At 31.5% G+C, this 25467-nt stretch overlaps 1 protein-coding gene and 1 long non-coding RNA gene across 2 annotated transcripts; one reads left to right on the forward strand and one right to left on the reverse strand.

Annotated features, from left to right (window-relative positions):
* Positions 1–13669: 13669 nt before the first annotated feature.
* LOC131023841 (calmodulin-lysine N-methyltransferase-like) lies at positions 13670–19594 on the reverse strand. Its single transcript, XM_057953453.1, has 7 exons — positions 19370–19594; positions 19093–19270; positions 18866–18945; positions 15529–15589; positions 15333–15448; positions 14595–14727; positions 13670–14215 (listed from the first exon to the last, which is right to left on the reverse strand). Exons 1-7 carry the CDS (start codon positions 19464–19466, stop codon positions 13936–13938), a joined length of 945 nt encoding a protein of 314 aa, XP_057809436.1. The 5' UTR covers positions 19467–19594; the 3' UTR covers positions 13670–13935.
* Positions 16413–17435, forward strand: LOC131023842 (uncharacterized). The gene is made up of 2 exons (XR_009101538.1): positions 16413–16965; positions 17077–17435. It is a non-coding gene; the product is annotated as an uncharacterized LOC131023842 (long non-coding RNA).
* Positions 19595–25467: the final 5873 nt, after the last annotated feature.

The raw sequence follows: 25467 nt of genomic DNA on the forward strand, positions 1-25467 counted from the left end.
GTCCTAATTTCCAAATCAACCTAAGTTACTGTCCTAAAAAACCCTTGAACTCTAAAAACTTATAAGTTGTCAAAGTGTTTAGATAATTGAGCATATAAGCTAGAGAGAAAATTTTTAGTTAGAGAGATTATTAAATTGCGATTTTATTAAAAAAAAAAGAAAAGAAAAAACCTAAAAAAACCCTTGAAAGCACAGGAGAAGCAGACTAAGGGCCGTGCCTCATTAAAACCTTTTTACGGAAAACCCAAAGGGAAAAACCGTAAAAGGGAAAAAGAGTACTCGTCTAAAAAACGAAGGAAAAGGTGAAGAGCGGAAGGGAAAGTTTCCGAAACTCCGGTCTAACCATCGTCCCCAAACTATCCCGGCTCTCACCCAAAGAAAACAAGCTACACGGCCGGTAAGACGCCGTCGCCGGAAGCACAAACAACAAAACAAAAAATAAGGAAATCAACACGGCCGGTTATACGCCGTCGCCGTGAGTTCTCCACAAATCTCAACCCCAAAAATCCGCTTAAGAAAAGAAAAAACACAATCGGCAAAACCCCGTCGCCGGAAAAAACCCACGAACCAGAACCCTCCCAAAGTAAAACGGTGAAAAGCTCGGCTGCTGAGTTTCGAACGCCCGATCACCAAGTGTTTGATGAAAGGGCCGAACCAACTCCAAACTGTGCACCAAATGCTCGATAGAAAGCCTGCACCACGCAAGCAACAAATCTTCAAAACTGGAACTGCCCAAGTACGACTCCAGAGCAGAGAGACTCCCGAGCTGCATCCGATCAGCAGAGCCTGGTCCAGCCCTACGTTCCAAAGCAGCAGAATCCAAAGCTGCCGCGCTCCGGAACCGCCAAATACCAGCAAAGCAACAGAAGGTCCGACCAGCAGCAGCCAAAAACCGAAAGTCAGAAAACCTTTCCGTTCCAACCCTCTGAGTCCGAGCAGAAGAAAGCAACAAAGCCAACCCCCAAACCGAACAGTCGGGCCGCACCACAGCCAACAAAACAGCCAAGCAAGACCGCACCATTCGAACACGCAATCACCTCCACCGGATGTGGCTATGAGTGGCCATATCCAGATTCGCCGCAGTCTTAATTTCCTCAATGGCATGGGGCCACCACCCTTCCTCTCTTGAATAATTCGCCATAATATCAGCTAGTTTATTTCCTTCTCAGTTAGAGAGATAAAATCGAAGATATATGAAATTAGAATGATATGTGATGTAAATAAAAATTATAGTTTAATTATTTTTGTAGAATGGGTATTGCTTATAAAATAATGAGAAAATAAATTGGGGTAGAAGAACTTATAAATTTTTAAAGCTTATTTTGACAACTTATAAAATCTTTAAGAGCTTATTTTGCCAAACGCTTTGAAAGAACATATAAGCTCCTAAACAACTTATAAATTTTTTCAAAGAACTTATAAACTCAGTTTAACGCCCTCTAATTACATAAAACCATTCATGAAGAATTTCCTATTGTCCACTGTCTAACAAAATTGAAAACAAAAAATCATCAATAAACTTAAACAGTACGATCATGTAAATACTTTAATGGATGGTATTGTACACAATTTCATATTTAGAAATTCATAAATTCCAATTTTATCAATAACTTTATAAGTTGACCTTCCAACTTCTTGCACTCATACAAATATATAAGGACATCTTTCTTGCAAAAATTCTTACGAATATGTATGAGGACCACATCTAATTATAATTTCTTAATCTCACAGGAGATCACATTTTCTTCTTCTTCTTCTTCTTCTTCTTCTTTCGTTTTGTAGGTGTACGGTGCGAATATCTCAAAATAAGATTAGAAGTAAAATATCAAGAGGCAAAGGGGAATTTCTTAAACTTTTTTAGGGTCCTTTTGTGTAGTTATTTGATTCTAAGAAAATTACTTCTTGTGGGACACAAAAGTGTAAACTTTAAGGTAAAATTATGTGTGAAAGCATTTTGAGGGGACACTGAAATTGGTGGGTGTGTCTGCCAATAACGTTGCCTTTTCTTTAGGTGAAAAAAGAAAAATCTTATTCTCTGATTTTTATCAAATCTTTGAGTAAAAATTAGTCATTTTTTCCTTTATTTTTGATAGATTATATAAATAAATAAAAGAATTAAAAATCACACGACGATAAACTTAAACCCAAAATAGCATTAGTCATTTTGCTTTTCTGTGGTGTAATAATCATTGCTTTGAAGATAAGATTGTGATTTTATTATTTAAAGTTTGTCTTTACGTGAATTAATTATAACTTCATTATGACAAAGTTGAAAAAGGTTTGACTAAAATTAGTGGCGTTTTGGTCCGTTTATTAACTAATGATATGTTCAATTGCTTACTAGATGATATAGTAATACTTTTGACAAGTGGACTAACATAACATTTCATTTAAATGTATGGTTGAGCTTATAAGCTCCCCAAAATAACTTATAAGCTGTTTAGTATAAACTGTTTAGGAGCTTATAAGCTTCTTCAAAGTGTTTGGCAAAATAAGTTCCTAAAGAGCTTATAAACTCCAAAAATAAGCTTCAATAGTTTATAAGCTCTCCAAAAAAAAGTTCCTTTACCCCAACTTATTTTTTATAATCTCATATGCAATAATTTTTTTATAAATATTTTTCAACTATAATTTATTATTTTCATCATATATCATTCAAGTTTATTTTTATTCGATTTTCTTTCTCTAAAAAATATTTTCTCTCTCTAGCAAAATAATTCTTTCTCTAGCTTATAAGCTCAATTATCCAAACACTTTGACAACTTATAAGCTCTTAAAAATTACATCTTATAAACTCTTGAAACATCTTATAAGCTCAAGAGCTTATAAGCTCTTTGAAATAAGCTTAGCCAAACACAATATAAGTCATGCATTCCAACAATTATTTTACTATATATAAGAGAGTTTTATTGTTATATTATATTACTGTACAACATTATTAAACCGTGAAAAATATAGGATGCGTTTACTTTGATGGATAAATTTATCCATAGAAAATAATAGATAACATAAATTTATGCCTTTAAATATCTTCTTCATTTTCCAACATTTGACACAAAAGAGAGGCTCACCATTTTTACTTCCTTATTTTCACTTCAAAGATGGATATATAATAGGGAAAAGATGCAGATTTGTCCCCGAAGTAGTAGCCCCTATAGCGTATAACCCTCTTACTCACTGTGTGTGCAACTAAACCCCTAAACTCCGAGAAAATTGTGCAAATTCCCCCCTCTGACCTAACGCTGTTATGTGTCCGTTAGCGTTTGAGTTTAATTGCACCCTCTACTTCAGGGGTGAATCTGCACCTTAATTTTTTTTTTTATTTTTTTATAATTTCAGCAACCCACCTCCGGCATCAACTTAACCGCCCCCCGTACTCATCGGCTCAAACTTACACTTTGTCAGCTTGCACGCGCTCAATCTCTTGATCGTCGACTGTTTACCGCCGACATGCAGCAGCATCACCAACTCCAGATGTGCACTTGAATCGAATCCTGCTTGGTCCAAATTCATATCCGTATTTTTTTACTTAGGTCAGGATCCAGTCCAAATCCATTAGGTCCAAAAACACGAGATTCATGTTCAGATCCATTAGATTCATAGGGTCTCGAGTCCTGACCCGGATCCATTCTTTTTTCTCTTTTAAAATAAATTTACAAATATTAAATTAACCAAAAATAAAATCATAATTATTATCTAGAGTTTTAATAATCATTCAAAAATAAATAAATAATGTTTAAATATATAATATATACATAAACATATACACAATTAATATCATAAGATAAGCCTAAAAGGTTAAGGTGTTGGAGGAGATGCTGTTGTGCGGGGCGGTGAAGAAGCTGGTGGCGTTGCTGCATGTAAGCGGTGGGCAGTCGACAACCAAGAGATTGGGCGCGTGCGAGCTGATAAGGTGCAAGTCAGAATCGATGAGTACGGGGGCGGTTAAGTTGATGCCGGAGGTGGGTTGCTGAAATTATTAAAAAAAAAAAAAATTAAGGTGCAGATCCACCCCTGAAGTAGAGGGTGCAATTAAACTCAAACGTTAACGGACACTTAACGGTGTTAGGTCAGAGTGGGGAATTTGCAACCTTTTTTTGGAGTTCAAGGATTTAGTTGCACATACAGTGAGTAACAGGGGTTATACGCTATAGGGGCTACTACTTCGGGGGCCAATCTGCACATTTTCCCTATATAATATTATCCCGCAATTTTTGGTGTGATAATATTATCCATCCTTGAAATGAAAATAAGGAAGGAAAAATGGTGAGCATCTCTTTTGTGTCAAATATTAAAAAAAAAAAAAGATATTTAAAAGTATAAATTTGTGTTACCTATTATTTTTCATGGATAAATTCATCCATCAAAGTAAATGCATATATTTCAATTTCCTCTCACTCATCATAAATTATCTCAACGTCTTCGATGGGGCCCCTCATAAAGCAGGTTTCTGCTCTTGTGATTTTGAAGCAAAGAAGAAACTGGTCATTTACTGAACGCAAATTTTACTTTTTATATATATAGAAAAGTGTATAGAAATTTAGATTGGGGGAAGTAAGAGGTCTTATCCTTTTTGCGCAATAGAAATTCCAAAATGAACCGATCGTGTAACAAATTCTTTTAAGGGAGGGTACGAGTGGCAATAATCGAAAAATCAAAATATTAAAATATAATTTAGTTTTTCAATTTTTTAATTTGATTTGATTTTTTTTTAAATTCAATTCGATTTAGTTTGGCTTTTTAAAAATCAAAAATTGAATTTTATTTATATAATAATATATTAATATATAATATACATATAGTTATATATATATATATATAATTTTTAAAAATCCGATTTTTTTTAGTCTTTCAGTTTGGTTCGATTTAATTCTAAAAATTTCAGTTAATTTGATTCGATTTGATTTATCTTTTTAAAACATACTATAAATTTGGTTTGATTTTAACAAAAAATCGAATGCACACTCATATGTGTTGGTGCAATATGAACTAATGTATGAGGCTTAAGGTCTTAGATTTGAGTTCATCATTACACAATTTTTTTAGAGCTATTTAGATCCATATCCTCTTTTATAATTGGGAGAAATTCATATGTAGCCAAAAAATATAAGATAGGAGACCAAAAAAAAAAAAACACTCTAAACATAGATTGGATCTGTCACTTCACATCCGAATAACTTATGCATAATAGAATGAAAACATATATATTTAACTAGGCAATATATAAATGCAGATAAATAAAAGCAGTAGAAGATAGCATATAAAATTATGGTTCTAAAGCTGGCATTCTAGAAAGTAATAAATCAATAGAGAAAACCAATAACCAAGAACTAGAGAATCCAAGGCATGAAATATCTAACAAGAACACAATGAAAGATAAGAGAAGAAATATGTAGGAAAACTGTAAATCATATTCTATTAATCTGGAGCAAGAACAAAATCACTTACAGATATTAATCTGATAAATCCTAAATTGAGATCGTGAATCATCTAAATATTTTGGTGTAGAGCAAAATATAGAGCTGAGAGAAATCTAAAAGCTAGAAATTGAGATATGTAATGAAAACGGCTCTAGCCGCCTCTTAAATCGCGCACAAAGCTGCTAAAATAGGCTCACGGCGACCTCCGCGAGTAAACAATAATTATTTGATTTGGCGTTCACAAAGAGTACTATATTTTCTTTTTTTGGACATAACTTTATTTTCTCTTTTTAATTATATCCACTTATTTTTGTATGGCCCTACTACACTCAATTCAATCACAAATTATCATTGCTACTTAACACACATCTATCAACTAATTAATTAAATTTTTTATGCAGTCATTACAACCAACTTATGCAAGATATATATTGATTCATGCATTTATTCTTATATCTCATCACATTTATCTATTCTCATTTGATCTTCTCCTTATATATATATATATATATATATATATATATATATATATATAGGGTTAGCTTATATTGAGATTTTAAATATTTTGAGATTTTGAGATAAATGAACATATCAATAAATTCTTTGAACATAACCAATATAACTGATGAACATATGAATCTATTTAATTTATTTAAAAAACACGCCACTTGTAGGGATTGAACCCCAGACCAACGCGCGTTCATAAAAATTAATTGACAAGTTCATCAAAATGTACTTATATGTTCATTTATCTCAAAATCTCAAAATATATATAAATCTCAATTGAACCAATTCCTATATATATATATATATATATAGGGTTGGGTTAGGGTGAAAACACCCTTTAGTGTATAAAATAGGAATACATCCTAACCATTAAATTATAGATACAGACGGTCAAGATTAGATTTTAGATGAGTTTTTAATTCAAAATGGTGATTCGACTGATTCATGCAAATCTATGGACGGATGGGCATTATAGGCATTAAAATTATGACCGTATATCTCCAAGAAACTCATTCCCGAAATTAGTGTTGATTTAAAAGGAAATAAATCGTGATATGATTGCAGATTAGTGTTGGGTTTTTTGGAATATCCTATGGTGAGAACTACGAATAAGTTATGTATGAATTAGGTAAAAAAAGATTGGACTCATATTGGGCATAAGCAAATACGTGGTAAAATCAGATGGCAAAGTTTGAAACGTGAGTTAATACATAATCTCATCATTTATAACTTATAACAATATGAATTAATAAAAGTGAATGTATGAATCATAAAAACAAATTCTAAAGAAAATATAAATTGAACGAATTCATGTTCAATGCTAGATCAATTCATGCACTTATATCGTGAACAAATATATTATCATGTATGAATTGAATATGTATCTCAACAATTCGTGCTAAATCGTAATATAGTTCATAAAACTCATGTCTTGAACTACCACATCAAAGTGTATGAATTAAATTAAAAAAAAAACAATCAAATCACCCAGGTTGTATAAATCGAGCAATCTAAGAAATCTTTTTTGACAATAATATGTATACTAAATAAATGGACATGGATAGCTTCAGCAACGACTCCATATGATTCTTCAAGCAACGACGAGATCAAAGGAAATTATGCTTTATTGCGTTTTTGGTCTACAAACCTCCAATGCGCAGAAAAATTCGTAAAAGCTTAAAAGATAATCCACGGTTAGGTTAGGGATTTAATGATCAAAGAAGATTTGGTGTAGATATGGAAATAATTTGCTAATAAAAAAACGTATCAAATTAATGATTTATAAAAAGCTAAAATGACATGAATATCCTCTAATCAATGGAGCGTGTATATTTGTGCTAGATTGAAGGAAAAAAATATGACCGTGAGATCTATAAGAATCAATGGGTGATATGTATTCCTATTTTATACAAAAAAAACTGTTTTTATTTTAGCCCAACTCTATATATATATATATATATATAGTTGGACGCTCAATGGAGAACACTAAATATTCAAAGAACAGAGAACAAATCTCAGTCGTTGATTTTATATAATCTACCAGTCAGCATTTATTCATGTCATGTTCAACGATTTTTTTTGTTGAACATATGGAGAGTCGAATCCCAAAAATCCCAAAAATTAAGTATAATTTAATGAACATTCAACAAAATGATTAATATGTTCAATATAATTTGATGAACGTGGGCGTATTCGTGTTCTTCATTGAATGCGACCCTATCTATCATCGTAATTATGGAAATGGTACCTAACAGATATATCGATCACAATCTTCCACTTTTTCTTTTTTGTGACAAGATAACAGCCTTCCACTTAATATATTGTACATATTGGTTTAGAAATTAAACCATCCTCCAAAAAAAACAAAGTTACAAGTAAGACCGATCTATATATGTGGTCTGTAATTATAAAAGTGTGTTGCACACCAAAACATAAAAAATTAAAAAATTAAAAAAAAGCTGTTGCAGATGCAGTATTTGATGCCGAAAATAGTGTACGCCAATAATGCACACATATTTCCAAAATCAATCGATAGATACAAAATAATGAATGTCCCAACAAAATGAGATTTCCCCCACATTCTAAATTCTAGTGCTATTTATTTCTCGAGTGCGTTTGGATCACGTATATCTCTAATTAAACTAAACAAGCTGTTTTAAATTATTACATTAATAGTTTGTAATTGGTTGAATTTTGATGAGATGTCATTCTACAGTAATTTATAAGTAAAAATTTTACCACAAACATAGCTTCCCCAGCTTTCTCAACTAAAGAGTGGCACACTAGAGGCGATATATTTGAGTAAGATTTTGCTATTTGAAATCGTTGATTGCGGTGAATCGATCGTAATAATGAATCATATTATAATAAAAATAAGTATTGTTCCTATTTTTATAAAAGTTATTTAATTTATTATTTTCATTTGTCCTTATCAAATGTATTTAATTTATTTTTGATAAATTTTTCATTCATAATAAAGTGAGACCGTTACTCCACTCACAACACATTCAATCACTTTATTAAAATTCGTATCATTTAAAATAGATACTATATTTTATGAGAACAAAGCGAGTACTATTTGTATTAAGTATTACTATTGATCCGTTCCATTTAATATATGGTCATCTAATTAAGATAACATCATTTTTTAAGGTTAATTTTATCTATTTGTTCGATCCATTGAATATTTAGAGATTTATTTATGATAAAGATTTATAAATATAATGAAATTATCTAATTAAGGTTCTGTATTTTGTATCAAAGGAAATAAATGTAAAATTTTAGGAAAATAAAAATTTCTCATTAATCTCCTAGGATCATGAATAAAGAGAGTACAAAAACCTCAAATCATATTATATAACAACAACAACAACAACAACAACAACAACAACAACAACAACAATAATAATAATAATAATAATAATAATAATCTACATATATAATAGCAAAATAAATCATATCCTACGTGGTGTCGTATAATCCATCCATTTTAAGTTTCCTCAATTCTCATTCATTTTTATTTTTTTTCTAAATTTTTAATCAATTTCCATATTTAAAAATCATTAAATATCTAAAAATTATTAATCAATTTCCATATCTAAAAATCATTATATTAATATTCCATAGATCTTGATAAATCCTATCCTACATGGCGTCATATAGTCCCTCTATTCTAATTTTTTTTCCTCAATTTTCGCTCATCCTTATTTTTTTCTATATTTTTAATCAATTTCCATATCTAAACGCCATTAGATATCTAAAAATCATTAATCAATTTGCATATCTAAAAACCATTAAATATCTAAAATTCATTATATTTATTTTTAGAGACTCAAACGAGGTTGAGAAAAATTAGCGGAACATTACTATACATGTTTTGACGAGAACTGGTAGTAAAAACACTTTTGAGTAGGGTTTGACATGACTGGTATATAAATTCTAAAAAGATATTCTAAAAATATTTCGTATAATGTATAATTTCTACATTTATTATAAATTAATTTTTAATCTTTTATAATTTATGCTATTTATTATACTTTGTAATGTCCAGAAACAAACATATTTATTGTAAGCTTTTATTTAATTAGATAAATCAATAACTATAACAATTTATATTGGATATTTGGATATTTTATAAAATTTAATTGTGTTCAGATAATTAACAGATATCATTATATATGTCTGGAAAGAGAGTTACTCTCTTTCATATGTTTGTCAATTTGGACGGGCGAATAATTAAAATTACTTTTAAATCGGGTTTGGCACGAGTAAATATGTATAAGTTTTAAACGAGTGCATATATTATATGGTTTTTTATTAATCATACTATTTGTTATTAACACACACATATAGATGTTCAGAAATCCACATTTATTTTTTTGTGGGAGACTTCACGAATTGTAGAATCTAAATAAAAGATTATCTACATGCTTACATGAAATTTTCTCTATTTATTAATCTGTTATTATTTATTATTTATTGTTAATGTTTATTTTGAAATGTCATGAGTTTTTATTAAGATAGATAACTAATTATCGTAACAACTTATATTTGATTATTTAGATATTTAATAAATTTAAGCATATTCGGATAATTAGTGGATATTATTATTATGAATTTAGAATGAGAATGAGTAGTAAAATTATTTTTAATTGAGTTTAAAACGAATACAAGTATATAAACAAAGTTTATAATCTGCAGATTGAATCTATATATAATATAAAATAGTAACTTTTTACCGCCAAATTTTCTCTCTCCCATTTTCTCTAAAGTTAACTAATTTCTCTCACTTCTAACAAACTACACGTCACTCACTCTTTCTCTCTCCCTCCCTCTTTTTTCCTTTTTTCCTTTTTCTTTTTCTTTGCAAGTTTTCAATTTTTGTTTTCTTTTCTTTAATTTTTTTTTTACATTTAGAATTTTTGTTTTTCCTAAAATTTATACATTTAAATTAATTAAAAAATTTAATACGTATATCAAATTAAATATCATGACATGAGCTTTAATTTAATTTATAATAGTATATAAAAAAACTTTAAACTAAAAAGAAGATATTCAAATTAATTTTTTTTAAATTAATCTCTTTCTCTCTCTTATTTTATAAATGAAGTTAGTTTTTCATCTTTTTTGTTATTCGCATAAAATATTTTATGAAATCATGAAAATTATGTACATTTTATTATGCAAGACTGCAATTATTTTTATTACTCTTTTATTTCAAATTTTTATTTTATTTTTTCACTATATTCATGTTTTAAACTTGCATGAGTTTTTCATAATTTCTTTTTGCGTTATACTTATAGGTTTTTTTTTATTGTTATTAGTGTAGAGAGAAAAGGACCATAGTGCATTTAATTATTTTCATATGCTTTGTCGTATGTTTGGATTGCTTCGATAGATTATTTCGTATCGGTTATATATAAAAATATGAAATTTAATGATATACAATTGAGTTTTACATGCGTTTTAATTATAATATTTTTTAAAAAAATCCAACTTGGTGTAGGAGTTTATATTGGTTTATTTTAGAATTCTTTAATCTAATAAAAAAAAAAAGATAAATTCATAGATTTGTAATTTATTTTTCCTGTAAAAAAAGTAGAATTGAACATATGATTTATATTTATTTAATTTAACAATAATTTTATTGGTAATATATATATTTTTAAATGCATTAACTTTATAAATTCAATACAGTATTCTCACATTCTTACGAAAAACATAATTTTCACAATAACCAATCCATATATAAACTAGGCATGCGAATAAATTTTCATATAATATTTGAATCCCCTACTTTATGAAGAATGTGTATTAAAATATTTTTCATAAAATTTAAGGATATTTTTATTTAAAATATACCAACCTCCTTAAATTTTTTAATCTGAATACCTCTTAATTTCGATGTCCATTGTGCATCGCACGAATGGACGTATACTAGTAATTATTAAATTTATACTTAAAATTATTAACAAAATTTATATATAATAATCAATTCCCGTCAAAATTTGACAGGCAACAAACTAATCTATACTATATTAAAACAGCAGTTTTCAATTAGAAATTGATTTCAAATCAATTTCAATGGCAATTTTGAAAATATATGTAATATAAAGGTTATAAATAAATTAGAATACACTCATACCCTACTAATTCACCATTAGATTCACGGATGAACTAATTCCACGCCATTAAATTGAAATTACTCAATCCACTATACACGGTCAAACAAAATAAATTATGTTATGCAAAATAATTCAAAATTAAAATAAATGTCCACCAATTTCTCAATTCAATACAAAATCAATAATCAAAAGGCAACTTTTAATTTAAAATTAATTTCAAATTAATTTGAATTGCAATTTTGTAAAAAGTACAAATAACTATGTTAATCAAATTAACCGTTTATTATTGACTTGGTAACCACCGTGTTTTTTTTTTGTAGGGACCAATATTAATATTCCATTTTACATATTTCTATGTAAATATATTATAATAAGGCAATAATTATAAAATTAAATATGGGTAAATTTTAATAGATTTAATAGGTGATTTGAATATATATATATATATATATATATATAATATATATATATACATATATATATTGAAATTCAAATTTGTTATAATTTTAAATTTCTTACACGATTATATATATTATCCATATAATTTTAAGTTCCTTACACACACCCTTCATATAATTTTTTATATATAATTTAAATTTTTAATAGTATAAAAGATTGTTCGTGCATCGCACGAATGGCAAATCTAGTAATAATAATAACAACAACTACTACCTTAAAATGAAAATACACCCAAACAATACTACAATTCAATATTCAAAGTAGTAGTAGTAGTAACAACAACTAGATATTGACCTTAAAATGAACCCAAACAAAACTACAATTCAATATTCGAAGTATTTAAAAAAATTGTCCCAATACATAATTCAAATTTGAGCAAATTATAATTTATAGCCTAAACTTTCAACAAGTTTCAATTTATAGCATCAAATTTGATTTATTTTTTGTATATCAAGAACTTAAGAAATTATTCACAATCAACTAGAGTCTAACCTATTCTAACTAAAGGAATTTTTCAACAATAGATAGTTCATCATCATCGAACCATCAATTTGATTAGAATCACACTTAAGATTTAGTGCAACAAAGCCAACTTTCAAGCGCGATTTCTACCACACCAATGATTCGACGACAGTGGATTACCTACCGTTGAAAGTTTCTTTAATGTAGAATATATTAAATTTTGGTTTTGTGATGATTGATCATCATTACGAGTGTAATTTCAGTAAAGAACAACTATTGCTACAAATTCAAATTATTATGACTATAGTTAAAAGATTTTTCAAAATTTAAATATATAAAAAATAAATCAAAATGAAAATTATAAGCTAGTATTGATCCTTTAAATTTAACTCGGGAACTATCAGTCTATCACAATTCACATATGTTGGTCTACGTAGTAACCACTCTTTCTTTTCGTTTTAATTTTTGGACAGGTTCACTTTACAACTTAGATGTCTCTTGTTTTTCTGTTTCTTTCCACACCTTTTGAAGGGGAATTGGATTTCGATATTAAGATGCTCATCATCTCATCAAAGATGGAGACGAACTCGACTTCTTCCCCAAGTTCTTGTATATGCAATACAGTATTTAAAATATGAAGTTACAAAATTATCCTAACAATTTTGGTTTGATCCCTTTTAAATAAAATCAATAATTTTGAATACCCCCGTAAAGACTACAAGCGTCTCCTTGAGATTTTTAATTTTCAATTCATACAACTTGCAAATTTTGAAAATAATAAATAAATACAAAGATGTGCATTTTAAAGAGGGACACAATTCCCAGTTACTTGTGTTCATTTTCATATGCTATAACTGGAAGTGTCAAGCTCACGCATCAAATGGCCTTAACAGTAGTCTCAAATAGGAAAAATCCCAACTCGTTAGAAAAAATCTGCATAAATGATAGTAATAAATAAAATCGCAAAGAAAAAAATAGAAAAGCATAAACTTGATCCACAGGGAATCGCACTGCCACCTTTTGAAAGCATCTATCGTCTTAGCAGAATCTATCTTATTCTTTCAGAGAAATAAGTATGTGAAAAAATTGTCTTTAATGAGGATAATGGGCGGGGGGAATCTTTTGCATTTTTAAAGTTCCTGCACTCACCCTATTTTTATATATACCTACAAAGAAGATAATCAAACAAATCTTCCCTTAAACAAAACATTATATCCACTAATACTTTAAAGTAGTTTTGAGTTTATATTATATATTACTACAAAACTTTGAATACTATGTAGCATAAAGAAATAATCTGCACCAAATTTCGAGGAATCAATGAGAAGCTTAGTGCTTTCCTATGTCATAACTTTCATAAGGATAGATGGTTCCATCTAGAAATACTAGTAATAAAAAAGAAAGCTTAGATCAAAGCGTAGGCAGCAGACAAGAAACGGCAAAAGCAGAGCACAAAAAGAAGTTCACCGTGTAATGCTGACCAATAAAGGGTAACAGTGGTCTGACTCATAGTTGGGCCAGGAGTGATCACCGTTAATAATACTTTTATGCCGTCTCCAGATTTCTGCATCGTAGGTCTCGGTGATGGTGAAGTGCAGCCCACTAGCCTCAACTTCCAGCAGAAATTTGTCCAACGAATCGCCTCTTTTGGGGCTAAAAAGTATGGCTTCAGAGGGACCATGTTCTTTAAGCAAGCATCTGATTGTTCGAGCCAGCCCTTTGTGGAATTTCTTAAAAAAAGTGCTGCAAAATGACAAGCTAAAGTCAACACAATGAGCTTGATATAGTGATACAAAAAGTTCTCACATAAGTGCTTGCATGTGCAGCTAATGTATCATAATATATATGATTGGATGATCTTGAGCATAAGGCTCACCGGTAAACAAACTTCATCGGAATCTAGTCATTCCATGTCAGTACCCTTCATGAGCAATGCAGAATACCTATTTCCTAGTTTTACAACATTTTTTAATGCACAGGCAATAGATATATCATGTATAGTCACTAATTCTACATCCACAGATCTATCAATTCCTCAGCAAGAGCAAATTTAAATGTAGTGAATTCAGGGAAAAGCAGATGTGTGCATGAAATGACTTTTTAATTCATATAAACCAATTACCAGTCACTCGCAACAATGATGTCGAAGGTTCCAGAGATATCTGAGACTACATGCTGATCCCAGTGCAGGATCATTGACTTCACCTTTGTACTGCCGAGTGCAGCAGAGTTGATATTGATGTTATGCTGTATATCTGCTTGTTAAGAACCTTCATTCTACGTAGAACAATTCATGAAACATGCAGACCTACAATGTATTAAAAGTGGTCCAATAAGATCAACTTCTTTATTTCCATCAAAACAATCCTCAATGTATAGAAGTGTTCATGCTTAGAGTGTACTATTTTAAATCCCTTGGTGGCAGCACACAACATTAAGCTGTATACTACTCCTATGCATATTCTACCAGAAAAAGGTGAGATATACCACAGCATCATTATATTGATTTGTACTCAAAACTAATTGGTACCACTTAGATGCTGAGACTTCTTGCAGGCTTGAAGCCACGATGTTTCTATGTCATACTTATATCTTGGAAGTTTATCACCAAACAAAAAGTGGGGCTTCAAAAAGGTATTCAGAACTCTATTTTCCTGGTTTCCTATCTTAATTCAAGGTGCCAAGAGCTTGACAAGTACATAGCCCATTATTGTGAAAAATGCAGCATAATCAGTCATTTTGAGCATGCTGCACACTGCTAAATCAAAGAATTAAAACTGTCCAGAAAGTAGATACCATGAAGTAATATTCCTATACATAAGCCTGCCCTATCATTTGATTAAATAAAGTAAGAGGATACAATCAACAACTTGAGGGTTTCCATCTGATATCACCACTTCTAACGCTTCTGCAGCCATAGCAATAACAAAACCAGCAAGCCCGTACCCTGATCCAAGTTCAATAACTCTTTTATTCCTAAAAACATAGAGAATGAATTAGAAAAAAATCCAGCAGAAATGCTGTAGCAACCAAATGAATCAAGGTTATTAATAAACCTGAAATAATCAAGATGTGACATGCAATAATAAGCAAGTACATCCTCTGAAGGCCACTGACCTGTTAACAAAAAAAAAAATCTATGAATATAAGTGTTCCTCAGAACATGTAGTCATGGATTTAGAAGAAAGAGTGGTTTGAGCAGAAAAATATTATCATTTCTTGAATCATGTATACGAACTACAAAAACTTGGCTAGAAAACAACTTAGGAAAGTTCAATATAACTTTAAATAATTTTATTTCTCAGATATACATGAATGAGATGCAAAAAGTAGTTTTGGTTTGTCAAATACATCAGATACATACAAGACCAAATGTTTGGAAAATTAATGTACAAACTTCCCATATTGTATTGTGTCAAAATATGTCCCTAGAGAAGGATGTAATAACAAGACAAATACAGTAAAAACCAACAAGCTTGCATGTCTTAAACCTAATAATTCCAGAAATAGAATTGGCAACATGGACCTCCAGTTTGAGAGTGCTTGTTTTAAAAGCATAATAACAAACTTGAGAAAATGAATCTCCATGTTTTTTAACCTTAGCATTTAAGAAGATGATACTTAAACATAACTGATTGCTAACATCTTTTCTAATCACAGAAACATATCGCACTGCAAATGTGTCATCCAGATTTGTTATCAAGTGATTTTTCTTTTTTTGTCTGATTTAGTCTGAAGTCTCAAACCAGCACCAGACTTCCAACTATCAGGTCTCATTGTTACAAAAATAACCTATACAATACCTCATTGGCCTTCGTTGTGCCAAACTTGGCATAAGTAACTTTCGTCATGGGATTATGCAGATTAGGACTTTTTCCTAATTCTAATTTGTTGCTTTAGTGACTTTTTATCTGGCCCACAGGTTCCACTTTTCATTCAAGGGAACTCAGTTTTTGAGCTATAAGATCCACAAGAAAGTAAATGATGATAAACATCACCTGATGTTTGAATTACTATGCCATGTCCATATTAATCTAATATAATATAAATATCTAGAAGAGGCCCATCCAGGCACATCAAGCTTCACTTACCAAATGCTGAAAGGAAGAAGCAGAGGAGTAACAGTAGCACGAAAGAATGAAGAAATAAAAAAATTATGACAAAGGCAGACTCCTTAATTGCAGCTCTTGGTCGAACTTAGTTTGTGGTATACTGGTATTCATTTTCTATCTTTGGAAGATCTTCTGTATTTGTGTACCCTTTCTTCCCATATGATGTCCATTTGGTAACCCTTGGCTAGAAGTATATTAAGTCAATTCCTTTTACATCATGACATTTAATTTCATTCTCTCATACTATACATGAAAAAGAAATCCCAGAGAGAAAAGACCACTGAAGAAACAGAAGATTATTGGTTATTGCAGTCCCGATTTTATGGTGATTCCACATCTAGAAACACGACCATATGCCCTGACATCTCCAATCTCTGATATGTAATGCTCATTTTCTTCATCAAGATGTCACTCAGTTTTTTCCCAAGGCTGCTTTATAGTTAATCATTTCTGTGCAAAAAATACTTATGTTATTTCAGTTATATCTTACAGCCTGCATGCTGTTCCCAAGTGGACTGGAAAATGAACTTCTATAGAGATGTGAACACTTAGTGGTACCCGTGGCTAGGAATATACAGCTGTAGAGCCATGCAAGAATTCACATTGAACCAGACATGAAATATAGGAGCAAGCCAGTCCACCAGGATGAATGGAAGGCAATATTGCTGAACAGAGAAGTCATAATTTCTGTCCTAAAGTAGCAGTCCTATTACATGCACAACTGACTTGCAGATAGCCTAATATGAATTAGTTAGATTGAAGCCATTTTAGGAAGATTTCATGTCATTTTAACTGTTTCAAACATTTATCAAGTCTATGATGAAGCCAAGCCAATGAAACTAATCAATTTTTTTGTGATCAATCAACTTTTTCATCGTTGTTGATATATGACTATATATATATATATAGGGATGAGTTATACTGAGAATGCTATCTTTCGTGAGAAATGAGAATGATTGCATAAGCCAGTATATAGTGTTGCATAAGCTGCAGTATAATACTGCACAAATTTTTACCTAGGTTCGAATCCTGAAGGGAGCGAATATTGTATCTAATTAATTGAATTTCGCTATGCAGTCACTACAAACAACTTATGCAAATTACAAGCATCTTCTGCAACATATATACTGGCTTATGCAACCATTGCAATCGAAAACTATACTACAGAATGTAAAAGAGAGGTTAAGGCCCACATCTCTGTTCATATCTAACTCCTCTATAAATTCTGTTGATTGTTCAGATCAGTAATACTGTGGATAAATTGAGCCTCTGCCAGTTTGTAGATATCAGAAAGTAGAATAAATCACTCTTTTACTAACTTCTAGGAAAATCACACTCTACTTCAGACAGGCACGAAGAATGCCCTTTTAGCTGAATTGCTCAAATTCCTGATCTGGGTTGCCAACATCTTATGGAGATGGTGTCCTTACCTACTTCCAAGTACAACCAATGACAAACTGACTGACATGGGATTCCAGTAAATTGTGGTTCTCCTATACATTATCTTGCTATGGAGTCCTTCTTCTACATTATATATATGACTACTCACAGAGGAACCAGACTGATTGGCCACTAGTTCATCTTTCAATGACACGAACAGCGATTGTTGGCAATGTCATTCCTCAGTAATGAAACCTTTGCAGGCAGAATAGGGCAAACAACATAATCTAAGGCCCTTCAAAAAATTAGTTCAAACTGAACAAGAAAATCACTTTGATATGAAAATTGATTTAACCTGCTAAGGTAACTTACTAATTGACTGAGATCAAGCACAAGCAATTGAAGTTTGTGTAATTCTTTCAAGGCTTGAAATTTCTAAGATTCAGTAATCAGGTGATACAATCATTATCAACTTTTGTGTGTAGGAAAGCTCATTCAGATTGATGCCCTACAATGAGCCAACACAACAAGACTCCAAGTTGAAACTAGCTTGAGTTTGACCAGAATCAGAATAAACTACTATTCTTGTTAATTAATACTCTTCACATCCTAAATAACTTCATCTATCATCCTTCAAAAATCTGATGTCAAATGGGTGAAATTACAAACAGTAAACCAGTTGAGATATTTCTAAACCACTTGCTAAGGACAATCACTTCAAAAAAGTTTCACTGGTATGACCAGCTTCACAATGACGTGTTAAAGAATACTGAGCAAGTTCGATATTACTGATTGTTTCGACATGTTAACATTCTGGGGAGCTTCATTGATTGCTCGGAAGGTCAAATTAAGCTGGAAACAGAGCTAAGTAGTCATCAAGAGAAAATAACACTCTACTTACATACAAGTCCCGTATTGTCTATGTCGTATCGATTACAGACTTCAAAGTCATTGAGATCAACACAATCTTCCCATCTTTGACTGCATAAACATATTGCCACTAGTTACACAACCGCAACAAACCATAATTGAAGCAGCATTTCAACAGTACCAACCATAAGCTACGAGGGTACAACCAATTGAGCTAGCAACTGGACAACTATCGGTACATTAGCATCCGTAACTCACCGTAGACAAAGCTCAGGAGCACTAGGAAGAGGCAATGTGTAGCGGAAACAAACATCTCTCCTAGATAAAGAATCCGGATCTTCGCCGCCGTCATTCACCAAATGGCACGGTATCAGATTGAATCCACTTCTCGTTCGTCGCGATACTTTGTCTAAACTGATGTTTTCACTGGAATCATCTGCAAATTATTTGTTTGACGAGAATTTTCCAACTTTACACGAAATGATTTTGGCGCGTAGAAATGATTTCAAATGCAAATATGCATAGATAAGCTTACGGGAATTGGATGGACGGCGGAGAAGAGCGCGGCGGAGGATTTGCCACCGCAAAGACGACGGCTTTGGCGTTGACTGTGGCTGATCAGGCTTCATCATTGGCGTTGCCACGTCGAGCGACGTCGTTCCTTGTTCTGTGAATTTGAACAGTTGATCAGCTAACTACAACTATGTTATGTAATTTTGCACCTCCAGTTGTTGGATGTTGGTATTTTACACCCCGAAAATAATAAAAATCTATTTTATGTCCATATTTAAGTATAAGGGTTATTAATACTAAGGGCCTGTTTGGTGCACTGTATAGGGCACTAGTATACAGGCTTACATGATTGTTTGGTATATCTGTAATACTAAGGGCCTGTTTGGTGCACTAGTATCGTGCGATTGATTTCTGCAAGCATCTCGTACATCCCGTTTAGTCCATCACCTGCCTTTCTCTTCTTAGTTATGCCACGGGATGTTGCCTCTGCTTTTTGGCTCTCACTAGTGATGTCATCGACTACCAAGGACTCATACACATCATCCAAAGTTACTTGATAATCTCCATTGACATGCGCTGGAATAGGATCTTCACGGTGATTCAGATCATGAATTGCTTCAACAAGATCTTCAGCACTGTCGCCGGTGGCTCTGTCTTGACCAAATATCTCCCTCCACTCGTCCAAGTACGGCCAAATTTTGTAACGCATCAACCTCGCATTACCGTCACACTGTGATAAACATATATAGTCAGTTGCCAAATTCTTATATGCTTACATATATTTTGCAGGTATTTCAGTTTGCAGACAAATATAGAGTCTTACAATAACAGTATTATCGGTGAAGGAGTCTGCCCTTTTTATTGTGATTATAGTGGCTATCAGGTAATATATAAGGGCTACCGTGAGAGCACCTCTTAAAATAAGAAATAAGAACTAGGAAGAATGTATGAATTTTATGTGGAACACGTATGAATTCGTTGTATAAAGGTATGAATTGCGAAAAATAAATTTTTGTCACCTTTGGGATTTGAACTCAGGACCATGAATTCATCTAACAGGATGATGAATCAACCGTAGATCTTGATGATCTAAGGGCTGAAAATGATTCTTATTTTATATCTTAAGAAGTGTACTTATTTTAGCCCTCCCCTATATATATATATATATATATATATATATATATATATATATATATATATATAGGGGAGGGCTAGAATAAAAATACTCTTAAGTGTATAAAATATAAATGATTTTCAGCCCTTAGATCATCAAGATCTACGGTTGATTCGTAACCCTTTTGGATGAATTCGTGGTCCTGGGTTCGAATCTCAAAGGTAGCAAAAATTTATTTTTCACAATTCGTAACCATGTTGGATGAATTCGTAACTCTGTTGGATAAAATTCGTACATTAAAAAACGTTTATATTTATATTTTAAGAAGTGTTTTTACTGTAGCTCTCCCCTATATATATATATATATATGTGTGTGTGTGTGTGTGTGTGTGTGTGTGTGTGTGTAGGGTTGAGTTCAACAGAGAATTATCTTTTTATTCTATATATTTTACGAACAAATCAACATAAGTAATGAACAGACGTATTTAGTAAAAATGGAGAAAAACTCGCCACCAGCAGGATTCGAACCCGGGGCAAATTGTTATTCATGCGGTACATTGATTTGTTCAACAAAATTATAGATCTGTTCGTTTTTGTTTCACGATTTCTCTATTCTCTAAATATTTAGCATTCTCTGTTGAACCCTTCTCTCTCTCTCTCTCTATATATATATACATATATATATATATATATATATACACTAATGTAAATGAGATGTAATTTTGTAAAAGCAAATTTTGATAGCAGAATAATAATTTTTTTGCAGGATGAATTGTTGTGGGGCACAACATGGCTCTACAAAGCCAGCAAAAAGAACCTGTACTGAAACTATGTTACGCAGAAAATAATAATAATAAACTTCAAGCTTTAGAAGACGATGAAGAATGAAAATGAAATGCACTCTCATGTGAAGATACTATTAGCTAGCATAGTCATGGATCCTATTGTTTAACTTTGATATCTCCAACTGATAATAATGCAGAGGAACAACAGAAGGAGACATTTTGATTATAAGTTCAGCCAACATGCGGACACAAACTGTTATCAAGAAAGCACATCTACTCTCCGTATATTACTAGCAGTAGCACTATATTATTACAAGTGACAACATCAAAATGCAAAGGGTAATGAAGCTTCAAACCTTGACGATCTGATCCCATTGTTCGTCGTTGCATTCGATCATGTGCGTACTCTTTGAGTTAAAGCCCACGCCACTTCGATTGAGCATTGCAGATAGTGAGTAGTAATTCTTTTTCCACGTGATTGTCTTTGTGTTTATGTGTGGCATCCCTCAAGTTAGTAGAGGGAAATTCCTTATTCATTGCATCTTCTAACTTGTTCAAATAGCCTGTTCGGAATCCGTTGTCTGATTTCCAGCCTTGGGCCACAAGTTCCTTCAAGGCAGCCAGTAGGACATCCTCCTCACGTGTTAACCAACTTCATCGTGTTTTGTCAGTCTTGTTAACACGACTACGGCTACAGTCATAACTTCCTGCACCCAATTGATAAAAGCAACAACCATAACATAGAAACAAATGCATTTCATAACAGGCAATCACAATTTGAGGTTATTGCAGCCCAGCAACTCGCATTCATACATATTGTAATGAAATCCATAACAATCAGCCTATAGTAAAAGAGTTCTAGCACATGAATCTCCAAACATATCCAAAACCAAGAGTCTTGTTGTATTTTCCAAATACATGTATAAATCCGACTTGATCAAACAAATTAAATGAGTGTGCAGGATAGTAGTAATATTCAAATCTAGACCCTTTTGTGTCAACACCTACGATAATAAGATAATCATACAGAACCCAAAACAATTCAACGTTCACTGTAAATTTTAAAACTGAAAACTAGCATAAACTTTGAGGGAAAATGGCATCAAGCATCTTTGGAACATATCTGATTGTCCATACAACTTGGCAGAGAATTCATCAAATATCTATGCACGCTTACAATGCCACCAAATCACTAAAACCAACAGAAAATAACCACGCAAAATCAGAAAATATTAAATCCACAGTAGGAAACAAGGTCTGATATGATTTCACCATCTAATTGTATACCAAATACTGAAATACAGCAGCACAAATATCACATGAATGAGTCCTAAAGTCCTAACCATCATACACCCATCAACAAATTTAAACAATCGTGATTTCGATAGCATGAGTTGCACAATCGAACAAAATCGGAGAATCAAACAAATATGAAAACAACGAAAACGACGCACATACACGTAACAGATGAATGCCACTAACCTTGAGTCACGGAACTCATGGTATCACACGGTCGATCTTCGCAGGGTTTGGAGCCTAGAAACATCGCCTTGAGCTCAATCTCTAATTTCAGTGCGCGCCCAATGAAACTGCGTGTTTGGGTAATTGGGTTTGAACTAATTTGTATATTTATATTACAAGGGATATGATTGGCATTTCGAATTTAGTGAAGGGTTAAATTTGTAAATTGATGGTGTAATCTAATATGTATGCTTGCGTACCAAACACTCAGCATTTGTTCATATCTGGTGTTTAAACACGTATCAAACACATTTTTAAGCTATCAATGCACAAAACACAACTTGAGTTTAATTATCTAGCTATATCTAGACCATCATACCAAACACTCCCTAAGGTTTTAATGAGGCCTAGCTCAAGTAACACGGCTGAGACACCAAAAGACTCTTTATTGTGATTTGTGAGAGGTCTTGGATTCAATCCCGTCTGCATGCAGTGTAATTAGGGATGTCAACCGGGCCAACCCATCGAGTTTCGGGCTAGCCTTATCGGGTTACGTGTTATTCAGGTGCGGACTAATTGGGTTCAAAAAAATTTCGGGTTAGAAATTTTCAACCCTAACCTTAAATGTTCGGGTTTCGAATATGACTTTCTTCGCTTGCCTGACTCGATTTACACCCTTATGTGCAGGATCCTCAACAGTATTACAGGTCCTAGCCACTGCTTTCTCGTCCGTTTTCTCGGCTCCCAAATTGTTGTCACCCACTTTTCCCCACAGCGCTAACAACATCACTATATCGAGATTTGGTGGTGGTGTCGCTATCACTGCCTGTGGTGGAGAGTGCAGTGTTGAAGCATCATCAATTATTGTTGTTGGTGTCATCGTCTTGGGGAGGGTGATGGTTTGAAGATAAGGAGTAGGGAAATACTCCATTCATCTTCAAATAAATGTCATATGATACAAAATTATACATACCAAGAAGGAGTATAATTTTACGTGTATATCCTTAATTAAATTTCCTAATTTTAAGATTTCAAATTTTGACTCTTTCATCTCTTTGTCTATTAAGTGGAGAAGAAAATAAAGAAAACGCATTTAATTATAATATTAAAATATGGGTAAAATTGAAAATTTAGCTTATTTTACTCAAAATTTTACAATATGACATTTAAAAAAATCCGCAATATGATACTTGTTTGAAAATGAAAGGAGTGGATTAGTAGCAAAATAAAAGCAAGAATTAATAAAATTAAAAATGTCACCGCCAATTGTGCCAATTAAAAAAGAGAACCCGAATTTGAAGAGCCACATAAGTAATCGGGCCTCAATTTAAAAGCAAAGTTGAAAATTTAGGGCAAGATTAATAAACAGTTCACGAAAGGGAAAAAAAAATAGATTATTTCTGATTTTCCAACGCTTAATTTGCCATTAGACAAACCGTTTTATTTTCAGAGATGGTCTTGGGTATAATCAGGTGTATCGTACAATCAGGTTGACCCGTATTCAAATTTTGACCTGCATCCTGACCCAAATTATGTACTCCCTCCGTCCACCAAAAAAACTCCTACTTGCCCTTAAATATTTGTCCACGAAATAAACTCCTACTCTGCTTTTTGGACAATTATACCCTCCCTTGCTTTTAAAATTACTACACTTTTACCTATTGGACCCACTTTACTCTACCATTACTTATGTAATTAGTCTCCCTTAAACTTATTATTATTATTGTTGTTGTTGTTATTATCCTTATTGTTATTGTTATTGTTATTGTTATTGTTATTGTTATTGTTGTTATTGTTATTATCCTTATTATTGTTATTGTTGTTGTTATTATTATTATTATTATTATTATTATTATTATTATTATTATTATTATTATTATTATTATTATTATTATTATTATTATTGTTATCCTTATTATTATTATTATTATTATTATTATTATTATTATTATTATTATTATTATTGTTATTATTATTATTATGATTATTATCCTTATTATTGTTATTGTTATTCTTATTATTGTTATTATTATTATTATCCTTATTATTATTATTATCATTATTATTATTCTTATTCTTATTATTGTTATTGTTATTATTATTATTATTATTGTTATTATTATTATTATCCTTATTATTATTATTATTATTATTATTATTATTATTGTTATTATTATTATTATTATTATTGTTATTTTTATTGTTATTATTATTATTATTATTATTATTATTGTTATTATTGTTGTTGTTATTATTATTATTGTTATTATTATTATTATTATCAAATAGCTAGTGAAAGATTAGTAAAAGTAATCACAATACATAAACACTACCCTTTTAGTCTTTTACACCACCTGTACACCACATTTTTCAGCTTTCTTAGTCTCCGTGCCGAACCCCAACTGGGAGTTTTTTTGGTGGACGGAGGGAGTAAATGACACTACTCGATTATACAAATGACATTATTCTGTTATACAAATGACTCTACGTATAAATGACACTATAACATTATAAATGAAATTGTGTATAATTGACACTATTCATAAATATAAATGACACTTCTTGTAATTGACTATAAGATTGTAAATGACACTATAATATTTTAATGACACTATAAGATTGAAAATGACACTATAAGATTTTAAAATGTTAAAATTTCATTTATATAATCGAATAGTATTAATTATAGGCAATGTCATTTACACTATTTGGGTCAGAATACGGGTTCAAATCAGGATGCGGATCAGGGTTAGAATGCGG

The sequence above is a fragment of the Salvia miltiorrhiza genome, chromosome 4, assembly GCF_028751815.1.
Source record: "Salvia miltiorrhiza cultivar Shanhuang (shh) chromosome 4, IMPLAD_Smil_shh, whole genome shotgun sequence".
Classification (NCBI taxonomy): Eukaryota; Viridiplantae; Streptophyta; class Magnoliopsida; order Lamiales; family Lamiaceae; genus Salvia; species Salvia miltiorrhiza.

Excerpts from the sequence above, each read along its gene's own strand:
- LOC131023841 (XM_057953453.1), bottom strand. The coding sequence starts at position 19,466 with ATGATGAAGCCTGATCAGCCACAGTCAACGCCAAAGCCGTCGTCTTTG. Across the intron at positions 19,271-19,369 it reads CCGCCGTCCATCCAATTCCC|ATGATTCCAGTGAAAACATC; the intron begins GTAAGCTTATCT and ends AATAATTTGCAG. Across the intron at positions 15,590-18,865 it reads AGACAATACGGGACTTGTAT|GTCAGTGGCCTTCAGAGGAT; the intron begins GTAAGTAGAGTG and ends TTTTGTTAACAG.